Below are 27,957 nucleotides of genomic sequence, written 5' to 3'. Positions count from 1 at the left end.
TAATGTTTGTGATGTTGGAATCATTGCTATATTGGGTTTTATCCCAATGAAGGTTTATGTATTTAAAAAAAAAAAAAGTTTTTTTTATTAGTAGCTATCTTGTCGATTATTTTGTTTCATTGAGGTGTTGAACCGAAGAAGATATAATTCTATCATGATACACAAATTAAAAATAAAATTTTGTAATAGAAAATGATGTCCGGATATGTTTACCGCTTTTGTACTTATATAATCGCCGTCACTGTTTTCGATAATCTCTGGACTCTTCCTTGAGTTACATATAAAAGTCAGAAAAATGTCGTCTGCACACATCCGGTAACAAATATGGCGAACAGTGTGAGAAGTTTTCAGATTTGTAGAGGTTGCTGTTCAATTTTTCGTAAACGGCTGGTATTCAATTCGTGTCAGCAGTAAGTATATACTTGCTTTGCCAAGCCGCAACACTTTCTACATCAATGCACAGGAATTCGATTCTAATTAACAATATGAGATAGTAATATCTAAGGATGCGCATAAAAATCTTGTGATCAATGTTTTCACCTTTCAGACAAAAACTACCATATATATATATAGTTTACATTGTTCTCGATGTATGATCAACAAGCTATTTCAATCTCTATTTTCATGTGTGTGTGTGTGGGTGGGTGTGTGTGTGTGTGTGTGTGATAGTCTAGAAAACATTCCTACAGTGACATATGCCCAGATGATGAAATACATTACTCCACTGTTTTGCTTTTGCTTTTGTCGGTTGACTGGTAGTCCTTCATCCCAAGATTATCACCAGGTGCACGAAAGGGAAAATTAAAGCAAAGTTTGATCGAAAGCATAGGAAAGTGGGGAATATACACAGGGATTGGGCATTGCACACATGACATCTCTGGCAAGCTATTCCACTGGATAACAGTCCCAGGGTAGAAAGATAATCTGGTATAGTCTTTGGTGGGTTGGATCTGCCAGTACTGGTGTTTATGGCCTCTGTTTCGAGATGAGATGAGCTGATCCTTCATGTTGCTGGCTACCAGGTTGTTCCGAATTTCATAAAATACTGTCAGTCTGGCGTCAGCACGTCGGTGTTCCAGTGTCCTCCATCCTAGGTCTGATAGCATGTCCGTGACACTGGAGGTGTTATTATGTCTGTTAAGGACCGACCAGACTGCACGTCGCTGTACCATTTCGATCTTATCGACTTGGGCATGTTTCTTGTAGTCTGGATGGAAGTCTCTCGCTGCTTTTGGATCCCATACAGTAGCACAGTACTCAATTTTCGGTCGAACCAGTCCCAAATAGTCCCTTTCCTGTTTCAAGGAGAATGTTTTATAAAAGGTCATTTTGTAGATGATACCACACTGGTCACATGTGCTTGTTCCAAATAAGAAAAGAACGCCAGGGCTTTGTGAATGGGGGAATGTAATGTGCAGGAAAATATGAAAACTTTGACCAAGATTTATGTTACTAAATGAAACTTGGTAAGAAAGAAAATAAAGAATCTTGTACTAAACTTCCATGGAAATTATTATTTATTCTAAAGTGGAACGATGTGTACAAGTTCACATTTGAGGATCCACCAGAAGTGGAACTTCAGGCTTCAAGTACAGATGTAGTGGAGTCAGTAAAAAATATTTGATTTTACTGAAAACAATTAATGAACAAAATGAAGCTGTTTATGAATCCAGCTCAATTTTCTTTCTGTTCCAGTTATGTTACAGTACCAAACAGGGTACCCTTTATTTCACAAGCACCCAAAGTATCTGCCACAAATGTAAGATGTTGTCACAATGGGGGTGTCAAGCAAAAACCTTGGAGACCTGTTGCTCAAACCACTATTGATGAAGAGGAGATGGAGAAATTCCAGATGCTCTCCAGCCTCTGGTGGAATGAGTTGGGTGAATTTCAGGCTCTACATACAATGAACGAGTTGCGGGTGCCTATGATCAGAGACGCCCTCGCAGAAGAAACATTTACATCCACAGCATTACCGCTGGAGGGCATGCAGATACTTGATGCTGGATGTGGTGGGGGCCTGCTGACAGAGGTATCATGCTACTCATGTTATGGTATCCATTATAAGGCAACTTGTTCACACTTATTTTACAAGAATTGTTTATAAATGTACATATCTAGAAACAACTAGTGCATGTTACTTATAGAATTAACTTTTTTTTCTAAGTTTGAATACAATCAATACACACTGGAAGCTGCATGGTTATATTTATCCCAGACTTTTTCTGGGGAGAAATCAGCGAGAGAGATTCTAGGCAGTTTAAGACTTCTGTTTGGTATCAGCAACATGTTTGTGTTTTAGGTTGATGAAATGGCGTTAGAAACCAAAGTAAGTTCTGTATCACATGTTATGTCTTTGTTATGTAGCCACTGGCCAGACTTGGTGCTCAAGTGATAGGAGTGGACATGGTGAAAGACAATATCAAGACAGCCCAGGCACACCTGGTGGATGATCCAGCCATCAGGGGGCGTGTCAAGTACATACAGGCCACGGTGGAGGATCTTGTCGGGTCAGAGGAGGCTAAGTTTGATGCTGTTGTAGCTTCAGAAGTTGTGGAGCATGTTGGAGATCTTCAATCATTTTTGTCTTCCTGTTGTTTACTTTTAAAGGTCAGTATGTGTATTTATTAAGGATCCCTTTACCACTGCCAAAACCTGTAATTTTAAAGTGTTGAAAACTGTTATTTTCCAACATGACTATGGCTTTGATAACATATTATTTGTAAATTATTTTAGAAAAGAAAACCATACCTTACAGGACCTTAATTAGAAATAAAGAAGATAAAATAAACAGAATATAATCAACAACAGTGTTCTGAATGTAAAAAAACAATCGCAGGGCTAGACCAGGATTTAAACCCTGACTTTAAGGGGAGGTAACCGTATATAGGAAAAATCACAATGCAGTGGGGTAGGGATCCTCAAGGGAAAATTGCTAGAATATAGTGAAGATTCCCAATGATCTGTCGCTGTTAAGTTAGAGTAATTTTCATATGCGAATTGAACAGGAAATGCTTCCACAGAACTTACACCTATTTAAGTCAGCTTTCAGTATTAGAAAGTTATGAAATTACTGTTTCAAAATTATATTGCCTTAATAACAAAACAAAATGAGAAATATATCATATTTGTGTGAAGTGTCAGTCTTCGGAATGGTACTGTATGTACAGTGAAACCCTTATAAACCGGACACCAATATTACCAATAGTTCTGTTTTGATTATTTAAAATAGGAAGGCTTTTGGGCTCAATTGGCCTGGAATAGTAATATATTTAGACAATTTAAGTATTAAAGTCTGGTTTATATTTGTTTCTGAATTATACAGAGGACTCAATCATTTTAGAGAGATTACACTGTATAAAGCAGTGTTAGTGCTTGGCTTTAAACAAAAATGAGGTCCCAAAGCGGGTATTCAATTTTGATATACAGATTTTTCTTTTGGGGTCCTCTGCAATAGATTTTTCTTGAAAAGAATAATATCAGTATGAGCACTGGTATAGATTTGGAATGTATGTTTAATCTGTTATCAGATCTAGCAAAACAAGTGAAGTCTTCTATTTTATCTTATAGCCTGGTGGATCTCTCTTTATCACCACAATCAACAAGACGCAGCTGTCACGAGGATTGGCTGTGTATGCCGCGGAGAAGCTCCTGCGTTTGGTGCCAGAGGGAACACATGACTGGGAGAAGTTTGTACCCCCCGATGATCTACAATACCTACTAGAAAATAGTAAGGGCTATATATATATAAAAAGTCATCCTAATCACGAATATTTCTTTAAATAAGTTGAATATTAAGAACTATTTAATGAAGTGAAAATTGATCATTGATCAACAAATAATGTGATTTATCTGTTATCATTGTCGAATGATTTGCTACTCTTGTTAAAAGATTCCACATTCAAGTCGTAATTACATTTTTTTCTTTGTACAAATTCTGAACACTATATAAATAGAAGTATGTCTACCTTAAAAGTGTACTGCTTTGTTTGCTAGATGGCTTGACCACACGGCTGATCCACGGACTACTGTACAACCCTCTCACGTGTAGGTGGAGCTGGGTAAAGGACACTAGTATGAACTATGCGTTACATGCTGTAAAGGGAGATAACTCGCTCGATGATGCTGATTTCAGCCAAACAGTCGAGAAGGAAAGTTTTGACGAGAACGATTTACAGGATGGATCGAAAGATGACACAAAGCTTTAAGTCAAGTATTACTTAGTTTCAAGCTGACTTGAATTCGGATTGAACAAAATTATGTTTACAAATATTTAAAGGAGAAACTTCGAGCTAGAGACATCTTGTAGTTGGTAGATGTGGCTATAAATTAGTACCTCAGAAAGTAATCATTTAATTAAGATTTTTTCTGAATGTGTTGGATAGGTACAAATTTCATTTGAACAGTTCATAATGATAATTTCTTTATTATAAATGATGTTTACTTTTAATACTTTGAAGTATCATCCGAAAGCTTTCGGAGGAAGTGATATAAAAGTTTATCCCTATTTCACTGACTACTCTCATTGCCTTAAAAATCACCTTCATTTCAACGGGTTGAATACCATTTCCTCAGTGAGAATGATTTGGATTAAAATCTATTTAACTTTTTAAAGAAGCTTTTGGCATGGACAAGTGAATGAAAAAATAATTCTTCAATGTTAAAGAGCACTACAAGTTTGAATATGATAGTGAAAAAAGCACCAGTTGTAAAAATGTTGTACATGTATAATGGCCGTGCTTTGAACTGTCGATTGCCTTAGATTTCATACCTAGCAGTTAGGAAATCTGTGTTGTAAATACTGTCAGCTTTTATGGACATAATATACTCCTTGGCTGATTGTAAACACCTGCATGCTCACAATCAGCTACCATCTTAGCTAGCCGTTTGGCTGTTTTACCCGGTCTCAACTGAAATTGATTCTGAAGTACGGTAAATGTCAACAAAGAACTGACCTGTGTTTGATTTTACTCCTTGTTTCTCTTTTCTTATGCATATCTATTTGTAGGATATAATTAAAATCAATAAATTTTATTGTAAAACCTATTGTAAAATCTCTTATTTTCGTGTTTTTTTCTCTGATTTCGTGGGTAATCTTCATCCACGAATTCATAGAACCACAAAGTAATACATGATATAAAACAATTCTCTGTTTAATTGGGTACTCGTAATCCATCAATTCCTGTACCCATGAAATGGTGATTAAACCCCATGAAATTATCTGTCACGAAACCCCATGAAAATATCTGTTTTCACAGTAATAATAACTGAAATATATGTAATGCCAGCTGTTACACATTGTTGTTCTTATTTTTATGCATGACCAACAAACTCACAGATGGAATTAATGAAGAAACAACAAAACCAGATGTTGTGGTCAATAAAATATATTTAATATCTTAATTTTAAATTAAACAACTAACAATATGAATGATATACATGCATACATAAAAATACAAAACTACCATTCTGTGCATTTTCTTAGGTTACAATTTTCTGGACCACCCCTTTTCTCATCACATGTACTTACAAAAGAGTGATGGATTGTGAAATTTTATATACCGGGTAATTTTGTATGAATTTCTTAAGATGCAAAACTTCATGCATTAAGACTTCAATGACAAATCTTAAATGTATACTGGTATATCACATGAAATTAAGATTTAAAATATTACATAATCCTGAAGTAATACAGCTGTTCAGTTTAATATGTTAATTTCACTAGCCGAGGTAAATGGGGCAAGAAAAAGAAGACACCTTCAAAATGAAAATAGGTCATGGAACAGAATATCGTATCTTTAATTAACATGTTCTTTATTTCAAAATTGTAAGTGGATAAAAAGATTTTTTTCTGGGACTTCAATGTAGCTAGCATGACTTATGTGTAAGGGAACCTGCAATAGATATTGTAAAAAAAAATGTGTTTTTATGTGAAATTATGTTTAAGGTTCATTAAGACTTCTTTTCCACCATTTCCTTAAATACAACCAAAGTGATCCAGATTTATATGGGGTATTATAAAGTTTAGATTTATTTATGCATATGTTGTCCTTTTGCCTTAACACTGTTCCTTTAAATGTGTTCAGTCCAACAGTTGAAGGTCAATGTCAACCTTGTGGGGTAGTTCTCAAATATAATCTAGTCAATGAAGTTTACAGATTTATATTTTAAAATAATGTAACTCTGTGATGAGATAAGGGGTGTACCTTTCAGCTAGCCCTGTGCCTGAGGCGAGAAGATTTTGTAAAGGCTAGTGAAAATTTTCAAAATTTCCTATGAAATTATAGCTTTGGCTTGAAGAATTTTGCAAAATCAGCCTAAAATATTCTACACTCCTATCAGAAATGGTAATACACTTGCCTGTTCATAAAGTATTTTTGGCTAATCTGTTGGGGTTCATATGCCATGAATTGTAAGCTAGATTTTGATTTTCAATATGGCATAAATACAAAAAAAAATCCATTCATAATACAAAGGCATGGAACAATATATTCACTTTACCACATAGATATGAAAACAAGCTACAATAAATCTTTAAAAAAAATAGCACACAAGTCAATTAGGAAAATGTGATTTTTTTTTTGAAAAAAACCCCATCTTAGCAGTTTGACTATTAAACCAAAGATGAGATTTATTGGCAATATATAACATAACAACTTTGAGACATACACATGGACAATTCTGGCTAAGTCATGCAGTACATTTCTAAGATCTTAACATGCATAACAATTTCACCAGTCATTACACTATTTGATATGTACAATTAGTATATTTTGGGCTGATGTAAATGGAATGGAGATTCAACATATCACAGACAGTATTTTTTATTTTGCTGGATTGTAAAGATATTCTTTATATTTCGCGAAATGCAACAACTCTTCGCCCCCCAACCCCCTCCCAAACCAATAACAACAAAGTTGCTTCCCTTACTACAAAAACAACAACTTTCTTAATTTTGGTTTTTGGTACAGTTGCATCAAACAGAGCCAATCAAAGTCTAACAAGGGAGACAAACAAAGTCTAACAAGGGAGACAAACAATTTCAGCAGGATCATACTTATCATGGAAAAGCACCAACCTAATAATAATAACAACTGAAAAAAGTGAAGGAAATGTATAAATACTAATACACAAAACCTTTATCTAACCACTATACTAGAACACTTATACTTCATTTGTTCATAAATAAAAGTGTATATATTTCAATAACAAAATTTGAAAAATAGATGTTATGAAATTTTAAGATTTTGAGTAAATCAATAAATCACACGTACCACCTTGTTTCATGTTCACGTCACTGCATCACAAACAGATGTCTTAAAACTTGTACAACAGCCATAACCGAATTGATCTCTTCATATATCAATCATTATCGTATCAAAAAATTGGTTAACAGCTGTTGAATTTTCAAATTTCATATTTTTCTATCTTTCAGGCAATGAATATTAGTTTAACAACTTTTTTTCTCTAGTTAAAGATATGACAATATAAAAAGTTCTTAATATTTGCTAAGAGATATAAGGTCAGGTTAATAAAAAAAAATCTAAAATTATATTTGATACAAACATTCCAACAGTTCCTATTTAAAAAGAAAATGATGTATGAAATAACTGATTTTTTCCCTCACTTTTCCTTTCCTACTAATTTCAATTCAGAAATCTAACTATCTTGAAATAGTTACAGATCTCTTCTTGCAAGAAAACAGACGACAGATGTAGACATACCTTAGGACACACATAACACCTTGGTTTATGGTCAAACTTGGGAATGCCTAAGTTACATTTTTCAAATGTTTCATTTAAAAATATAATAAACCGGGTATTAAAAAGGTTTTTCAAAATTTTTACTCAAAAGTAAATTATACCAGGTTTTGAAAAACAAAATTATATGGAGGTAGAATGTGTTAGGAAAGTCAATGTAACTCATTCACCCCTGAAATTTTATAATGAACTGTTCCAACCTTTGAATTAGAAGAGTTCAAATGTGTCTTCAGGGATGAATGAGTTAATGTTTTGTTGTATTGCATGCAATTGCCAAATATGATTGTAACGGCGAAACATATCAAAACACTTCCTGAAATTTTAAATGGAAACTACGTTGAAAAGTTCACAATTCATCACTCATAACATCAAAAATTCTTTAAAAATCACATTAAAAAACCCATAAAAAAACACCTCCAGGGCCATTGACACTTTTCTTTCAGCATGAAATAACACCAACATCTAACTTTCAAATATAACGTAAAAATATAAAACATCTACAAAAAATAACACCAAATAATGAAGTTACAACAATAGCTATTTGCAATATTGGGACCTAACTATGATATGTAAAAATAAAATTAATATAGGTTTAAAAACTAATATAAAATAACATGTTTTGTACACAGGTTGAAAATGACCAGCACTAGAATATAGAGATACAATAGAGATAATTTAAGACAAACTTTATGTTCACATCAATGGTCAATTTTTTTTTTTTACCCCCAACGGGGGTGAGAAAGGAAAATTTCGACCAGAGGGGAAAGATTCTTTCATTTAAAAACATGAGTGTTTTACAACTTAAAAATCTTTCCCAGGTGGTTGAGATTCTCCACCATACCTGAAGGGAGGTGAAAGATTCATTTCTTTTACCATGTTGACCTTGTCATACACCTTACACAATTTTGAAGTGACAGGCTCTATGCATTAATGATGTGATGATAATTCATTGTGACCCGGTAATGCAACGTCATACAGTTGTTTAGACTGGGGAATTGCCCGTCTCAACCCTAGGGTAAGGTATGATAATATCACGATGGAAAAAGTGTGGATACACCCGTCATGGGTAAGACAAATAACAATTCACTGCTGGATATTGTTGGCGGGAAAAATATAACATTGTAATAGCCCTGTCAAAGCCCTAATTTATACGTTAACTTTTTATCATTCTTTTAACATGAAAGCATACAAAGGATTTTAAGATATTTGAATTGATCATAAAACCCCCCAAAAAAACCATAATGATAATGCTGTTTAACAGTTTTTTGACTCGTTGATCTGTCCAAACCAGGCCCCATTTGTTTTTTTAAATGCATACCAAAATTTTATTAAATATGTTTTTTTTTGCCATTTTACTAAACCATATATGCTATTAATGTTTGCCGGTACGGTATTGCTTAAAACAATTTTACTAACATTCTAAAAAAAATCAAACTTTCAATCAGTCAAGAAAATGCTTTAGTCAATGAAAATTTACTTTTCAAAGATCATAGAAAATCTGGAGAATATGAAAATGAATTCAATAACAATAAACAATTCATAGAAAACTGAATTCCAAACTTTCATTTTCTCCCTAAACATTTTTGACCTGGTCTCAGTCCACAGGAATACCTTGCTTCATCATGTTGATTTTGTTGTACAGGTACGTTGTACATATGACCCGTATATGATGTTGCAAGGACTTATAATCCTGAAAAAAATCTGTATTCAGTTCCTCAAAGGCAGTGCATCATTTTAGAAACAAACAGATGTAGTTTAACTGTTTAAGACATTTTTTTCCACAGTTAATCATTAAAATGTTTAAAATAAAATTTTATAGCCATCGAGTGTAACTAAAACTAAGTCGGAGCATATTGGTTTCCAATAAAATTTGAATAATCTTGAGTTTTTAAGATAAAAAAAACCCCATGCAGTTCTTTTGTATTGGAATCTGGATAGCGACATTTCTGAGTCTAATTCTATTTAACTGTATGTATGTGTACTTAAAGACTGTTGGTTATTGTGTGGGGGTTTCTCAGGAGAGGTAACAGAACCAGTGTACACACACATGCGCATGAGTTGGAAAGAACAAAAGATCTCAGGTATACAGGTGATAGTTATGTCACACATAGGAAAACAGTGCTAAAATGTTAAACATGCATCTAAAATAAATTAATATACAAAAAATGTTGTTAATACTAACCCTTTTTTTTACATTTTCTGTATTATAAGCTACCTTATTGAATACAAATTATACAAATTAAAATCTATCGATGCATTGTAAATGATTTGATGAGTCAAAATACCCAGCTGAGGTTCTTTTGAGAAATATATGTTACGATGCCACAGAATGTACCTGTCTGTAATACGACACTTTTCATTGTTAAGCACTAGAATTAGCACTTATGGTGAATGTAAGGTAATCAATTTATAAAATAGCCAAAATGTCATGCTTCTAGAATAATTTGCAATTTTTCACTGAATAAATTAAGTGGGAGCTAATGTTTTTAAATGAAAAACATAACCAATAAGTAAGAAAACTTCATTATGAATAATTACCACATAATAAAAAGGGTCAACATTTTCTGGCTATAATGTTTTTCTTGCTATAATGCTTTTCTTGCTTTTCTTGGGTAATAAACATAAAATATCAAATGAATTAACTCTCCACTTTAAAGAAGAGCAAAGGCTTGGGGGGAAAAAGAAACTGATACAAGCAGTTATATCTCAAAAGTGATTATACAAACCATTCGTAAGAAAATCTGCAGAGTATTTTAATTTGCATTATTTTTCACTATCTACACCAAAATAGGAAAAAATATGTGTTAGACTGTTAAATCAGTTGTCAGAGAAATTTAAACCAGAACAAAGTTCAAAGAGATGTAACAAAACATGCACCCATCAAATTACTGATTCATACCGTCACTATTAGTATCTTTTAATAGTTGGAATTTTATAACTGAGATTCTTTTTTTTTATGAGTAAAGGAATATATATATAAATAATGCTTGGCACTACATCGTTTACCCTCAATATATATTAGTAAACAAATATTAACATTATTAATGTTTTACATGTATATGAAAAAAAATAAAATAAAAAAAATAAGAATGTTTAATAAATTAACATATATTAAGTCTTTGGTTAAATACAAATAAATGTATGTCATAAAACTATTTGATTACCCCTTCTTTTTCAGTCTACAATGTAAGTGTTTGGCAATGAAATATCATTAATATGTCATTATGATGACAGGGGTAAATATATAACATTATTATTATAATAATTATTAATATTAGCACTGGTACTATAAAACTGATTTAAATAAATATATATCATATAGGAATTTCTTTGGCAAGTTTAAAATTGATTAATATTGAATTTAAGATGATTTAATCAGTGATCATCTGCTCCATTGAGGCAGTGTCGTCTATACAATCTCACTGATAAGACTACTTGCTTGATGAATTTTCAATCATGAATGATTGTTTGAATTGTTTGATTGCCTGTAAATCAGCTGTCATTTTTAATATGATATCGGGTTTTTTTTATGATATCTATACATGTAACTTGCAACTTATGGATTAATATGGCTAGATACATGTATATACCCGGATATAAATTTATTTTTGTTAGGGGTTTCCTCACCTAAGGTTATATATTATCTTACTGTGACACAAACCTTCTTCTCAAAAGAGTTATACTTCAAACGAACATGTCAAACTGGTGAATAATTATTCAGACTAGATTAATCAAAACACATATATGTAACTTTTTTTTATGTATTTAAAAAGTACACAAGAATGTAGGCATTGATATCAGCTGATTAATTCTGAATGGTTAGGTTAGGTAAGGAGCATAACTCTTAACACAAATCACAGGAGTAATGTGTAAGGGAGGTAACTCTTGCACAAAATCACAAGTATAATGTGCAAGGTAATATATAATCTTACAAACTTCGTTAGTTATGAGTGAACATAGGTTTCTCCTCAATAATAAAATCATTACTATTTGAAAAAAATATTTACCAATTTAGTGAGTGGTTTTTTTTTATTCAATGCCAGATTTTTGTTATTAATAATAAAAGGTTATTTGATGCAATTATTATGTTGTTATTTTCCCTTCACTTCCGTCACACATGCGTTTGAAGAGGGAGGAGCGCCAGGAGAGCTTGCTCCCTCTATATGGAGGGGGGACAAGACCTGCGTCCTGTAAAGTAGATTGTACTAATTTTAAAGACGGTGGCATAAGTCCTGCGTCGTGTTTAGATTTCGAAAAACCACTGCGTCTAGGTACCGATCCTGCATCCTGAAAAATACATCGTTGTTTGAAGTAATCAATAAACCTATTTTTTTAAATAACAATTCAATATCTAGAAATGAATAATATATTTTAATGTTATAATATTTTATCTCCTTGAATAAGTGTTAATCCTTTTACTAAAAGTATGTGGTGTTATTAAACCATTTGAAACCAGTCCTTTTTAAAAGATCTACATATCTACTATTCTACATTAATTAACATATATGAATACTTTCAAAAGTGTTAGTATCCAGGACCGATGAGAAATTGAAATAAAAATTGATGCATAATGCATATTGTGGTACTTTGCTTGTAATAATTCTGATTACCAGGTCGAAAAAATCCAAAATCATCAAAATAGGGGCGATAGTTTTTATTTCAGAAAAACTAAAAAAATAGTAGAAATAACTAACCAACAATTCTTGACATATTAACATTAGCACTTACGTAGTGTCAACTAAAGTTTGGCAAAATATTTTTCTAGATAAAACTTGACACAGTTGAAAGCCCATTTTATAACAGAGTGCAAAAAATAGTGATTTCTAATAAATGTAATCTCTTTAGCAATTCTATAATTAAATTTGGCAAATCAATAACGTCGATCTAGCGATTATCTCGTTAGTAATACTTTACTAAGTGTTTGGCACATCAATATGTTTGATTTTACAATTTTGCCTTCACAGCAATGCTACGACAAATCTTCGGCATATTGGTACATCCCATAATGTTAATAAGAAGTCCACGCCATACATGGGTTGTGATGGCACTGTAAGACAACTCGGGATATTACAAAGCATGCAGGCTAATTGACTACTTGCAAATAATGCGTAGGGGCCAACAGCTTATCTTCTGAAAGAGAAACAAAAGTCAAAGGCTGTATTGAATGAAGCAGAATAGTTTTAAGACAATTTGAAAATTGAAAGTGAACGAGTGCAAAGTGCTTTAGTGCATTAGATAGTGATATTTATCAACATGCTATAGATTATTTAACTGAAAATTACACAAACAATCTGGCCGTAATTTTTGGGATTCTGTCTAAAAATATTTTTTCACTTGTTAATGTTTCTGTTTAAAAAAATATATATGGAAAGATGGAACATTACTTGAAGCTAGAGTTAGCAAATATTGATCAAAGTCCCAAAGAATACGCCATTACTTTTTTCTCATGAAAAAGGAAATATTCAACATACATATCACAAACAAACCGAGCAAACAAATAAAAGCAGCATCACCAAGAGTTATGAAGCAAGACTATAGTTTCTTTTCTCGCTATGTAAATCACCCTGAGTTATGTTCCAAACTTTACTTGTATGAGAGCTGTACTCCCACTGTATATACAGTAGGAGAGGACAGCTCGCACATTTTACCTTATCTGAACTTTCACTGTATCCACTGTAGTCCCAGTCCTGATGAAAAATATTTCAAAATAATACAGAAATTCTTCAATTCAAATGGTAACAGTTGTCTCCCTTTTCTTCAAAAAGTCATTGGAACTTCCCAGAGTTTTTTTTTACTAACAAAAGCTTGTAATGCAATTTGCTACAACTAAAAATAATTGATAAAAAAAGAACTACATTTAGAAACAAAATCTAAAAACTGAAAAGAAAATATATATATTTATCTATGTTAACTATTTTAATTGAAACTTTAACTCATTCACCCCTGAAATTTCATAATAAAATATTTCAACCTTTGAATAGGAAGAGTTCAAATGTGTCTTCAGGGGTGAATGAGGTAATCAAGTTGAAGCTTGTCAGATTAATGACTTATTTTAGTTAATGCTGTTGATTAATTGTTTTTGTGTATGTACATGTACTACACAGATGTATTATATTGCATTTCCAAAACTTTGAAAAAAAATAGTATTTACCTACTTTTTTTCTCAAATATGATTGGTTTAAGTTTTGTTGTTAAAAAGAATAAGCATAATATAGTTAAGTTATATACAGAATTAGATTTATCACTCATGTTTGAATCAATTAAATTGGCACCTCTTTTCTAAAGAAATATAAATCTCAGACTTGAGTAGTGCTATAAACATATAAGGCTGATGATAGTACAATTAATAGCCATGATGGAGTTTAAGATTGAACTTTAAGGGCAGAGTGGCCATTCGATTCAAACACAGGTGTGAAATCAATCGATATTATCCAACACACCTAGGCCATGGTGTATTGATTAAATCAGGGTTTACTCAGGAGCCTGTAGTGACATAGTCCATAACCAAAAGGGAAGTTGTTTGACTTTGAAACACATTTGTAACTAAGAAAGTAAAAGAAAAATTGCAGATGGTGTTTGAGAAGATTCTACAAGCAATATGAAAGGGAGATAAGGACTAAAATTAGGATATAAAGAAAAGGGGAGGTAATAGCAGATGATGATTTGAAATTGAAAAAAAAAATCAAAAGCATGGAATCGGCAAGTATATGACTTGATACAGAGTTAGAGATAATATTTCTTACCGGTTCTATACCATCACAAGAACCAACAGCCAATTTGTACTACAATAACATAACAACATAGATCTATATATGTATATAACAAAGACCACAGTACCTTGTGCATCCTGGTCTAATTTAACAGATATTTTCAGGAAAATATATATTCATGTATTATAAAATGTATACATTTCCTTTGTCACAGCATCAAATCTCAAGAAATTTAGACATCTAACACTTCCAGAAAAATCACAGCATAGCAAATCTAAATCTGTCATCATAGCAATACAATCAGTTTGGCTGAATATGGTGAATATTCATAAAAAATATGGCACTCTTTATGCATTACACTACCATACCTCTGTTTATTGAAGCATGATATGAGAATTTCACTTGATACAAATATGACCAATCATCACAGTATTATAACAATATATCATAATCATGATTAATAAAAAATAATGTTTATGATGTAAAAACTAATTAGGATTACATGTTTAAACTTAAGTAATATCAGATCTATCTAAGTTTTGACAATCATTATATGACATGGAACGGCAGTTCAAATACCTGCATCTTTCAGTTAACTTTAACAAAATGTAAGGCACTAGGGAGTAAAACAAAACAAAAACAAATAAAATTCTAATGTTGTAAACAAAATCTAAGAATAGATAACAAATGAAACATCTGGCCTATGATGAAAACATAACACAAATTGTATACTACGAAAAACTGACTAGATCATGATAATCCAAACCTGGAAGACATTCTGATTATAATAGTACAATTTAGCCGAAACACTTTTTTCATTATTTAACTACATTTATGCCTGTGACAAAATGTAACATAAATAGATACAATGTAAAATTTGTACATTGATTTATCTTTACGAAGTTCAATACAAAATGGTTGACAGGCACATGTTCGAATAAATGTATAATTGTGATAAGGAAAAATTTCATCCTAGAAATGCCAAACTGTTAGTCATGGAAAAGTTGAAAGCATAAAAACTAAAAAAAAACCACCAGAATTAATTTCAATAAATTTACTGGTGTTACGATGCCAGTTTTGGTGTTTCTAAGACAAACTTGTGAAAAAATATTCAAATCTATTTTTTGATCTAGCTATGTATTCACTTGCTTGGCTATCACACGGGCTCGCAGGCTAAGGCGATTTGCTGATGACTGAGCTCTATGAAGATTAAATGGTGGAAATGCTCTAGGAACCGAGGCACTTGGAGAATGTGGAACACATACAGATAACTGAGATATATGAGTGTCTGAACTTGTCAGATCTTTAAAACGTCTATTGCTCGACTGTGGGTAAATGAATCTTTCTGGACCAAATTCGACGACATTCGGTCCAGAAGAGAGTTCAACATTAGTTTTGTTATTTGAAGGAAATTCAAATGATGATAGTTCAGATGAAACTTGGCTAGAATGAGTGTGAAAGTCATGTTTTTGATTGGTCATTTTAGGATGAAAGCCAGACACACCAATGTCAGTGGGACCAGAAAAACCAGAGGCATGCCACTGCATAGATAAATGAGGAAGGTTTACCTCCGCACGCTTTTTGCTTTTTGACTCGGATCGTTGGTATTCCACATCATCATCATCATCATCATCATCCACCACAATAGTAGTAGATTTGTCTGTGCTGTAACTTGCTACACCCCATTTGTGGTTGAACTTTGACCTTGGAAGTCGTTTATCAGTGTTTCCGGACCGAGATCTCTCTAGGCAGCTATCTAATGAACTGATACTGTATGCACCAGCGGACTGGCCACTTTGGTGTGAAACATTTTCCATAGAAAGAGTGCTCTTACTGGGTACACTTATGATATTGTCAGTTTCAGAGGAGCTGAATGTTGGCACAAGAGGTATACTGTGTGTTTCAGCTATATTTGGAGCCGTTACCGCTGATGACTTGGTAGGTCGGACATAAGGAAGCTCAGGAAGGGACCGAAGCTGGTGTGTCACTATTGGATTTAGGTTTGAATTTTCCCTTGGGATGTGTGTTGAAATTTGTATCAGATCAGATTTGCATCTGGTTGGTATTGGGTTAAGAGGGGAAAGTGGCCTTGATAAAGCCGTCAACTGAGAGTTCAGATCAGTTGTTGATTTCTGAGTCTTTAATAGAGGTTTGTCTTGGCCGTGTGTGAATCTGATAGGGAGTGGATTAACTGAGGTGTGTACTGGCCTTGTCAGGTGTGTTGAAATGGGAGCTAATGGAGATTGTTTGGAGTTTGCATTTGTCAGTAAAGGTGGCGGCACCAGGATTGGTTTACCACCAGAATCACTTGACTCAGCCGTCTTTGGTTGGTCATTATCAGTACAATCAGTCAAACTAGAAGTAGCCTCTGATGCCACAAATTGCTTATTTTGCTTTAAATCAGATGAAACTGGAGTGAGTGTATCTAGGTCATGTGATTCAGTGTCATGGTAATGTGACTTTGGGTTTTGGTCATGTGATTCTGCACATGGTTTCTCACTACTGACATTTGAATTGGACACAAATGTCCCACTTCTTGAGATTTCTAATGTTTGAATGGGAGTAATAAAATCGGCATTATCATGAATACTGCAGCTATCATCAATGAAGTCTTCCGAATTGCCATCTGTGAATCTTTGAAATGCTACTTTGTCAAGTGCCTCGATTCCTGGGTGAAACCCTGTATCACACACAATACCACTGTCGACCCGAGGATCTTTAACGTCCCCCTCGTCACTGTTTACTTGACCAGCAGCAGGTATGGTGTTTACTGATACAGAATTTTTGTCGTGTACAACAGGTGCGTTAACAACACTGTGCTTGCTACTTTCAACCTCACTCTCAGATGATTCTGAGTCATTCGCTGAGCTCAAAGAACCACCTTGAAGAAAGACCTTCAATCCCCTTTTTCCCTTTTTCCTCACCTTTCCACTACCGCTGGCTGGTCCAATACGCCTGCCCCTCTTGAGCCTTTGAATGTATGCAGTTGGGGGCGAACTCTTGGGGTGGACTTGATTTAGACCATTGAGATTAGCAATGGACTGAAGCTGTTTTTTATACTTCTTTTCGTTCTTCAGAAAAGCTGGCACACGAAGGCAGTCAAGACGTGCGACTCGCTTACATCTTGAAATTTCATCAGGACAGATCTTTCCGCTCATCATCACACCGAAGTCAATGCTATCTGCATTCCTCAGGATGTCAACAGCACCTGAAACAATGACATAAAAAAATGTGAAATGATCACTTCTTCTGTCGATACATAATTAAATCTCTTGAGCCTAATACCTAGCCCTCTTTGAATCGCAATTGATATTTAACTCATTCACCCCTGAAGGCACATTTGAACTCTTCCAATTCAAAGGTTTGAATAGTCCATCATGAAATTTTAGGAGTGAACGAGTTAAATAATTTTAAGTCCTGAATATATGTAGAAGCAGCTTTTGAATCAAAGCATGTAGTGTATCCTATTAAAAGAAATCTCTCGGACAAGTTTTACTCACAGGGACTTGTAGCCTGACCCAGCCTCTCCATACACAGGTATAAAGTATGTGGTATTATTATACCAACAAATATGGGAGAGAAAGGGTCATTCTATAGTTCCCAGTGGTTCTACTGTATTGAATGGTGTCCACATTGCATGATTCGGTCTTCACCGACAAATTTCATATTTTATACATACAGAATAACGAGGACATTGATAATTTTTAAACTTTTAAATCTACTTCACTTGATGTGCACTGAGGTTGTTAAGTGGCGAGAAGATATGAAACATATTGAGCACTTTTGAAGTTTCATTTTTAATTTGTATACCTGTAGATGTGTCTATATGATAAGCTGCAAAACTGTGTTCTATTATTAACCTTCAAAGTAGCATTGATCTTTTCCATAGCCTCCAATATCATTGGGGTCCACAAGACCTCGCTTCACCCTCATACAGTACTTCCATCGCTGTTCTTTACTGGATATAAACGTCCCCAAGTGGTCAAAGAGCTGTTTGAATGACATTCCACTGGCTTTACAGGCAGTATCTGTATCAGACAAAGATCAACATTGTACTGCACATCAAACATTTAATTAGACATCACTGCATTGTTCCTTGTAATGTCACCTCACCAGTAACTATATCAAAAATGTTAAATTTCAAAGGTGTAGAGCCAACTTGTTAAAGGGACATCACGTGAAAAGGCGTTTTTTTTTTAATGAATGTATGTATTGTATGCACTTCCACTTATGTTACCTCGCTATCCCCATATTCATAGTCCATTCCAAATGTCCAGTTTGACCACTTGAATTGTTCGGGAAAGCCCTACTAAAAATAGCGCCGATAACGTCACCCGACTAGGCAGTAAACACGTACGCGTGCACAAGTGGTGCGAGCGAGATGAAACGGTTTCCAAAGGGGCCCCCAGAGAGGGGCCGTCAGGCAACAGCAACTTCTTACCGCACTATGAAACCAAGTAATGTGATTTCTAAGTCCGTATTCAAACTTATTGAACAGTAATTATTCATCATTAGAAGTTAATTGCACACTTGCCAATGTTCAGAATTTAAATTTATTAAGCTTTAAACAAAAATTTGTTGCCAATAAAATTAAACAAGGGATGGGGCACACGTTTTTACAATTTATCACAGCCTTCTCCCGTCATACATTTACAATTAAATGTCAACAATGATAATAGACATAAACATAAAGTAGATATATTTAAATATATATTGAATTTAGTACCGGAATGTGGCCGGTACAGATGGTACGGGGCTAAACACCTTCCCTACACCAAGGGACAAACCTTTCTGATTTTTTTTTTATATATTGCCGGGGCAGAGGAGGCCGGGTATTCATATTAGTACTAATTTAAATCTTGCATGTAAAAACAAAAATAATCGTTTAATTCAGCAATATAATTAAATCATACCATTTTATTGAACCCGGTAATATTATAAATTATGTAAATCCACGGACTTCGATAACACGTATCTCGGTGACCCAGAAAATACGCCGTGGGCCATCACAACAGTTATCCCTTGGAGGGCCTCATGGAAAAATCAAACTAACCAGTCACTTATCCCTTCCTTTCGCATAAACCACTGTATAATTATAGAAACACAAAGTAAACTCTCTCCAATACATGCCCATTAACATATTAAACTAAGTTCATCTGTGTTCAAACTCAGACAAAGATACTAGCGAGCTTAATAGTTTTAGATATTTATTCATAACATAAACAGCGCTAGCATTTCTGTCGATTCCATTTCAGCTTAACCGGCTATCCGGAAGAATACATGCACCGTACTAACTGCTACGGCAGTTATTTTCTCCTTTGAATACTGCCCACCTGCAATAATGATTCCGTAACGTACTCCTTACGCTATCTTTTGACCATTTGGCAACTTTTCGTTTCGTAGCTGACACGGTACAACACTTTTCTTTCGCTTACTTCACACGGCCAGTCATTTTGTTTACAAAGAAATGGTGTGCTATGCGCATGCGCTAGTAGAGGGAAATCCCTGAACAAAACGTTGGTCAGACAGGTAGAAAGATTTTCTTAGATTTTATCATTTTTATGAATCTACTTCAGCCAAATCCGATCGTTACTTTCCATAAGGAGTCTCACTTGATATGTTTATGTAGTATGTGAAAAAAAGACAAAAAATAAAGTTACTTCACCGTGATGCCCCTTTAACCACATAAAACTCTTCAAAATTCCTCTTGTTAGTAATGCTTGATTATGTTGAGATTAAGTCTTATAAAAATGTTAAATATTATTATCAGTTATTACATTGCATATCATCTTGACCATGTGTGATAAACATCCTAGTTATTGTAAAACACAAGTGAAGTCTTGACATAGGACTTCGATACAACATGGCAAGTCCCTACACAACCCATAAGAAGCATTTCTTGGGCAGGATAAACATCCTTAATGTTGTATATGAGATCCTAGAAGGATCTTGGCACCAACCATGAAATGATCTTTATCAGATCTGAAAAGATGATCTTTTGCTTTCTTCCCTTATCTTTTTCCTTAAAGATACTACAACCCATTCCCATGTACAAAATCCTAAATGGGAATCATGTACATTACCTTAAACCATGTAATGTCATATGTTATTTGCCACTATGGCAAATAATATTGTATAAGAATTGCATAACAGTAAAATGTAAACATGCACAATTTGAGACCACAGGAGACTTACATACATGTATTCAATTTGAAAATGATTCCTCCACCACTTTCTTAGAAATAGTGATAACAAGAATTGTTTAAGGACAGACGATGGACTGATGGACCAAGGACCATGGACCACAGTCGCAGGGTCCCAGCCAACCATCTGATGATGGGCGATTTAAAAACAAGTGAAATATTAAATGTCATAGGACTTACAATACAACATGGCAGGCCCCCACAGGAAGCGCTCCTTGGCCTCCAGAATAGTATGTATGGCTGCTAATCCTTCCTCTGCTCGCATGTGTTCCAGACTGCCCATACCCTTGATACCAAACCTCCGACGGTCACTATACCACGGCTGGAGGCCGTCATTGAAGGCACGAAACTAGAACCTCTATCAAGGAATCATAATTTGTGAATTTTCCTTTAGAATGAGTGCACCATCAAGAGATAAAGTACCCATAAAATTTCAATGATTCCACATGACAAATCAGAACTCAGCACAGCAAATTAACAGTAAAATATTAATATACATCCACTTTTTCCCCCCAAAATATTATTGCCATTGATACATGTATGCAAAAATGCCTATCATGCCAATTTATTTTAAAATATTAAGTTTATAAAAAAATCTCAATTGTTTATTATAATATTTAAAAAAAACTCTACCTCTCTATCTATTTGTTATACTCCACAGAGACCAGAGTGGCTTTAGAATTAATTTAGTTTTCATTTCATTTTAATGTTTTGTGGCCGCTGTACTGATGCACTTTCTCTTAGAAAGCAAGAAAACAAATATGACATGATGGAACAATTCATTAAAGGATACAAAATGGGTGCCGATCTCGTGGTTGGCCAGACATCGAATCCCAAGTTCTGTGATGTACACGTTGTCGGTGGAGTTCCTTATCCAAAAGGAGAAGTTCCTGGCCTCAGGCTTATTAGATTTCACATTAGGACCGACCCACATCATCCGTGCACTAAAATGTACACAATATTGATCAAACAGAGGAATGCAAAAGCAGAATGCATGTACAATGTGCACTGTCAATCTGAAATGTGTTCACACTGTTATCTTTCTGTTTAAAAAACAAGGTAAATTAACAAATTGACAAATCCTATATAATCTCCTTGAAACAATAATAATCTATCCAAGTTCATTTTTATGAGTACTTTTCCACTGTATTGTTAAAACTATTGGTCCACCATGTTGAATTTCAGTATTTTCTCTATGAATTTAAGCCTAAACTCCAGACTTGCATGCAATTTTATCACTGCATGCAAAAATATACATACCTAATAATGTTTCCTATAAATAAAATAGGATTTTGAAATACAGTAATTTATATAGCTTTAGGAGTAGTATAACGGCTCATCCTGTAACCACAGTGGTTATTCCACGTGTGGTTGAAATGACTGGCCACTCAACCTCTACAAATATTGCTCTATTCCCAAGGTTTTAAACTTCAGGTTTTGTGCATTTTTGTTTTATCTCACACAAAAGATTTCTGTTAGTGGAATTGATGGAATAGATTATTTTGGTCCTTGTTTTCATGCTAAATTGAATCCCCAAATTTATGACATCAAAACAAATCTTTTTACCTGGCTGCCATATCATTGCACCAAATTATACTCATGGCCCCATCAAGGTTGTTTTCTTTTATATAATCCTGGAGGAGTTCCGTCGCCCGCTCTTTTGTGATTCTCTCTCCATACTGCTTGCTTAAGTATTTCTCCGCATCACCAAACTTCTCCTTCACTGACTTCAATATATATTCCGCTTCACCAAACAAATCAAACCGAATTTGATTTTTGGCCTTATGGTACAACAGCTCAATTTCATCCTCTGATCCTTTGAGGATAAATTGTGGCAGTTTGCCATGCTTGAGGAAGCGTTCTCTTTGCTCCTCAAGGTTTAACGGACATATTGCACCTGTAAACTTCAAAGGCTGCTGTTCTAAGAATTTTATTTTAGTTTTCTGGCCTTTATCTTTATGTTTATCTTTTCTGGTCATCCCTTCTGATGCATATAACTGAAGGCTTTTGTTCAGCTTCTCTCCTGAAATTATAATAAAAATAATAATATTAGCTTGTACATGTAATAGGAAAACATCTTACCTCCATCCTCGATACCCAGGGGTTATGCTCACTTACGCTATCTGCACCCCTGGAATATATGTCATAGCAAAATTGAAGGCATAAAGATAGCTGTTTGATTGGTCTCAGGTAAAACAAACTGACAAATCGCTAGGCTGATAGCTGTCCTTTGAAGATTACAAAGGGGCAACACCTGACTTCAAAGTAAGTCAATTTTTACCATTACACCACCGCAAGATTCTTTTGATGTATATCAAAGGCTCAAACTAGTCTTCTAGTCTCATCAACAAGGTGGTGCACACTGAGCCTTCAATTTTTCTATGACATATTGCAGGGGTGCAGAGAGCGTACGTGAGCGTACCCCCTGGATATCGAGGATGTCCTACCTCTAGCTCAGTAATTTCATGCAGGCTTTAAAGACTGACCTTTATCAATGACATCAAACAGAACAAAACTAGAGGAATAAATTTGCTGAGCCTGAAATTAGACCCGAGATATTCAGGTACATATGAATTATTTTCTTAAGTTAAACATAACATACAAAGTTTAAACATTTGTTTCTTTCAGTATTAATAAATATGGAAGCAAATATATGTAAAATATAGATTCATCTGCATCTTTTTTCCTTCCTCCGTCGATACCGCCGTACACTGTACGACACAATATAGTCGCTGTCAGTGCTGATCAAGAATTATAATATTAGGCACCCATGACCTCTGCTTAGGGTAACATAACCCAGAGGCTCTTGGTTATATGTTACATATATGGTACCATATAGCAACATGGACACACTGTGAATATGCAGTTATAGATAACATTTATAAACCTTACCTCACTTATTCACGATATTAGCCACTCTCAAACATAAATAACGCCAAGTACATAAGTTACCTGATTACGGTAGCCCTACTAACATTTTAGGAAGGAACGAAAGTGAAATATCTGCAAAATGTCTCAGGTTCTCAGCGAGTTAGCTTTAGCAATTTACAAGCGAAAGTGACTTACTTTGTTGTTCTACCGGTACGCTTTCTTTTTGCGGCAGATGCCCATGTGTCGTCTGTTGTTCTGCCGTGATGATCACGTCAAAGGCAAGCAACTTCTGATCGACTACACAGGCACCGCCGAGTGTCCGCCATGTCTAAATACACAGGTATCTAAGAAGCTTTGTTACGTCACAAGTACCGGAAACCATTGTTATTGGTGGTTTAGCTTACACCATGGGATGAGTCTAGAAACATTCCGAATGGTTACATTTAGCAATTTGTAAAACAAATTAATATTTAAATATCCTGATTAAATCGAGCGCATCGCCTTCTTTTATGTCACTTTATAATACTTTAACCACATATTTAATGTATTGGCAGAAATTAGCACAAGAACTATGTATGCTTATATATGCTTATATGTGCTTATGGTTCATACTCCCCCTCCCTCCCTTGCTCAACATATCGAATATTTGCAAGGCTATATCTAGTCATAGGCTTAGTACTATAATGTATCGATATCAATATATGAGAAACAACAGATTATCTTACTTCAAGTATTTTTGATGGGGCGGAGCACGGACTTAGAAAGAATCTAGGAATCTAATTACGTGGCGGAGATATAAAACACGGAATTGATTTTCAAAGTCCTTGTATAAGATATATAATTCGTTATTATAAGTAAGGTTCGGACTAACTGTTAGCTACTTAGCAGCACTTTTTTTTATTAATCAAAAGTTCAAAGGGACCAGCTCCCCCTTTTTATAGCCACAGGGAATTTGTTTTTGGTTCTTCAACATAAATGAATTATTTCTATTTTAACAACACCAGAAAAAAACTATTCCTCGCACAGCTTTGCGTTAAGATTATGGACAAAAAAAATCTATCTTACTCCGATTTTTAGGATGGATTTTTTTGTGTGCATTTAATTTTGTTTGCTAATATAGAAATAATTCCTCACATCGCTGGGCAGTGCTTTTACAATTTACAGTAGTACTGAAATTGTTTTAATTTTGCCGTTTCCATTGGGCAATAATGTGGAAAAATATAGAAAAAAAACCCAAAGGATAAACATACCTTAGATTAAACCATAAAGCTATACACTATATACTATTAAAGTGTCTCAGACGGCATCAGAGCGCTTCAATATTTCTTCAATGCTTTATATCAAGGTTTAGATTAAATTGTATTTATATTGATTTTCAAAAAAGCCTTTACTTTATTGATACCGTGCCATATAAAAAAAAAAAGTAAAATGTCATCTTACGGGTTAAGGGAACAGATTCTTACCTAGGCGACAAGCTTCATTTCAAACAGAGAACAATTGGTATTATATGTGAAAAGAGAGCATTCAAGTGGGCTTCAATAACATCGGGATTCCCCTAGGATCCGTCCTGGGACCCATTCTGTTCGTTATTTTAACACATTTTGTTGATAAAAGGGATTGGAGAACAAGTTATTTCAACTTAATAAAGTCCTCCCCAAAAACATGTTGTAAAAAAAATATGTACTGATATGTTTAAGGAAACGGATCTATCAAATGGATATGAAAAGAATAGATCCGAGTGGAACGACAAATGACTCGATCTTGAGATTCCATCCTGGAAAGTGTAAATCCACGCACATCGACCTTTTGAGAGAACGAACGAAATAACTTTAACAGTAGTTGAAGAAATGATGCCACGTGCACGAGAAGGATTATTTAGAGACAATGCCCTAACATTTGATGACCAATTTAGTACGTAGGTTTGAATAGGCAAATTCAATGTTCGCGCTCATTCGACGAACCTTTAAATACTTGAATGGACGAACTTTTCTGCTTTTACATAAAACACTCGTAAGAGTTCATCTAGAATATGCAAGCACTGCATATGGTACGATATTAAACTACTCATTTTGACATGTTTTAATGGGTCCAAAGAAGGGCAATGAAACAAGTTTCGGGATAGAGATCTGTCATATCGGAAGCGACTTTAAAGACTGAACTTACCATCTTTGAGCCTTTTTTTCACATAAGAGGGCAGTGAGGACTACCGAAAGGACGTGTTCCCGTAGACCGCAGTAGCTGTGACAGCCTATCCGCATCTGAGGAGCTGTCCGTCCTTAGAGCGTGACCCTCATGATCAGAGGGCCCGGTAAGCGCCAACTTACCACCTCAAGTCGACAAAACACAGACTTCGTCAGTGAAGTGTAGACTATAAACCCGTCAACCAACCAACCAACCAACCAACTTTGAGCTTCAGACAATTTAAAAACGAGTGGTGCCTGTGATCGAAAAGCGACAGATTTCCTTAAATTGTGGCATGAGTTTTCCGAAACACATGGTACCAATAGACATTCTAAAAAAACTTATTCCACAACATTCAAACCTTGAAATAAGGACGATCTTTTATCTCTACGAGTAGTAAATTATTGAACAGTCTTCCAGAGATTGTGGTATCAGCTCCATAAATACAGAAATTTAAAAACATATTCGATAAACACTGGATTGATCAGGAACTGAAATATAATCATGTGATTTCCATAACCGAATTTTACTTTCATATATGTGTACATGTAAGTATTTTTTTAACATGCTTGAGTCCGGCGTAGAGGATCATGCAGATATTGAATCGTAAAATAAACTTAACTATATTCATTTTCCCCCATGGGTGCATGCCTCCAGGCCCTACTGGTGGGATTGTGCGCCTTCGGCGATCGCAGACGGACTTTCGTTCTATGGATTTTTCCACCTTCGACGCCAGTATTTACACCGTTAACAATTTAAGGAGAAAAACACATTTAACACCACCTCCGGACCACCTTCACAAACTCCCGGATACGTCTCCGTGGACAGAGTATATATGATTTGCCCGTACAAAGAGTTTCTTGATAAATAATGGACGACAACTCCGTATAAAGCCTGATCTGGTTTTGGAACGCAATACTCCGCCATCCAAAAGTCGGCAATTTTGGTTATTGTTTAATTAACTATAAGGTCAGTTTAATATTGATATTTCACATAAGCATTCAAAAGTATCCTATAGCACTTTGAATAAAAAATATATACCATTTCAAGCATTATTTGAAAAAGAGTGTTGTCACGCGTTTAGTGAGTCGATTGTATTAAAGCAAAACCAAAACAGGATAATTTTAGAATCGCTGGGGTTTTTATATAGGGTGATTGAGAGAAGCTCAAAACCAGACCTTTTGTCATGCGAGTACAATAATAGTGGTAACAGTTTCTCTTAAAACACGATACATATTAGGGCGATACCTTTCATCAACGAGCGGAGCAAAGCGGATAATATTTTTTTTCGGAGGTTATAATTTTATTTTTTATTTTTTTAGATCTGATATTGTTTCAACTTGTGCCCAGTTCTATTGTTATAGGATGGCAATTAAACATGTTTCAGTGTTAAACAGGTAGATATTTCCTCCAAACTTTTAAATGTCTTGCGCAAAAAAAAAAAGTTAATCCACAGGACCAAGCTCGGATGCGTTTTCAGACCCAATTTTCACGAACATCCCTCAATGTCGTAACTTTCCTAAGTAAGGAAATTTTCCTCAGCTCCAGAATAAGAAATCCAGTGTTAATTCACCATCTTCAAGTTGACTTTTCCTTCTAGAAACAATTGCTAGAGTAAAGAAAATTATCAGGTTCCTGTGATTATACAAGTGAGACACAGATCAAGATGTTCCGAGTATCAGCCGACTATGATGACAGATAACGTGCAGGCCACATTATGCCCCGGGGGTCAAGTTGTGCGCTATGCGTTTGTAGGGTTAAAGGTCATACAGCTACATGGCAAATACGTGTAAATATTTCGAAAATATGTTATCAAATATACAACCAAATTTGTGTAAAAGGCAAAAACAAATGAAGGTAATAAAATCAATATCAGGATATGTTAAAACAGTAATGTCTATATTGTATACTACATATGAAAGGTTATATATCCGATTTGTTTACATTTCTCTCGGCTGGGAGTTGTGGCGTGCTCCTGTAATCCAGTTACTTGGAGGCCGAGGTTGGTGGACGCTTTGAGGGCGGGGGTTCTACCCTCCGGTGTTCTGTGTCGATAGGGCGTCCGCGCTAAGTCTGGTATCAATATGGCCACATTGGGGGAGCCCAGCGTGACCAGGTTGTCTAAGGAGGGACGAATCGGCCCAGGGTGGAAACACAGCAGGCAGAAGTCTCCGTGTCAGACAGTAGTGGGATCGCGCCCTTGAATAGGTGCCGGTTGGTAGCCCGTCCAAT

General features: G+C 34.8%; 2 protein-coding genes across 3 annotated transcripts; one reads left to right on the top strand and one right to left on the bottom strand.

Annotated features, from left to right (window-relative positions):
• The first annotated feature begins 288 nt into the window (after positions 1-288).
• On the top strand, positions 289-5,054 carry LOC110451595 (ubiquinone biosynthesis O-methyltransferase, mitochondrial-like). The gene is made up of 5 exons (XM_021499714.1): positions 289-410; positions 1,696-2,032; positions 2,368-2,610; positions 3,571-3,730; positions 3,997-5,054. Exons 1-5 carry the CDS (start codon positions 325-327, stop codon positions 4,206-4,208), a joined length of 1,038 nt encoding a protein of 345 aa, XP_021355389.1. The 5' UTR covers positions 289-324; the 3' UTR covers positions 4,209-5,054.
• A 6,006-nt stretch (positions 5,055-11,060) lies between these two features.
• On the bottom strand, positions 11,061-23,889 carry LOC110451594 (uncharacterized protein KIAA0895-like). Of its 2 annotated transcripts, XM_021499712.1 has the most exons (8): positions 23,740-23,889; positions 22,240-22,696; positions 21,467-21,617; positions 20,854-21,022; positions 18,331-18,498; positions 17,395-17,678; positions 13,409-13,447; positions 11,061-12,890 (listed from the first exon to the last, which is right to left on the bottom strand). In XM_021499712.1, exons 2-8 carry the CDS (start codon positions 22,650-22,652, stop codon positions 12,852-12,854), a joined length of 1,263 nt encoding a protein of 420 aa, XP_021355387.1. In that variant the 5' UTR covers positions 22,653-22,696; positions 23,740-23,889; the 3' UTR covers positions 11,061-12,851. The 2 variants fall into 2 exon arrangements, with proteins under 2 accessions (XP_021355387.1, XP_021355388.1); XM_021499713.1 differs by lacking the exon at positions 13,409-13,447.
• Positions 23,890-27,957: the final 4,068 nt, after the last annotated feature.

This window comes from Mizuhopecten yessoensis, unplaced genomic scaffold, assembly GCF_002113885.1.
Source record: "Mizuhopecten yessoensis strain PY_sf001 unplaced genomic scaffold, ASM211388v2 scaffold6135_1, whole genome shotgun sequence".
NCBI lineage: Eukaryota > Metazoa > Mollusca > Bivalvia > Pectinida > Pectinidae > Mizuhopecten > Mizuhopecten yessoensis.
The sequence above is the reverse complement of the archived record's forward strand: the minus strand, read 5'-3'. Positions and strand labels throughout refer to the sequence as shown.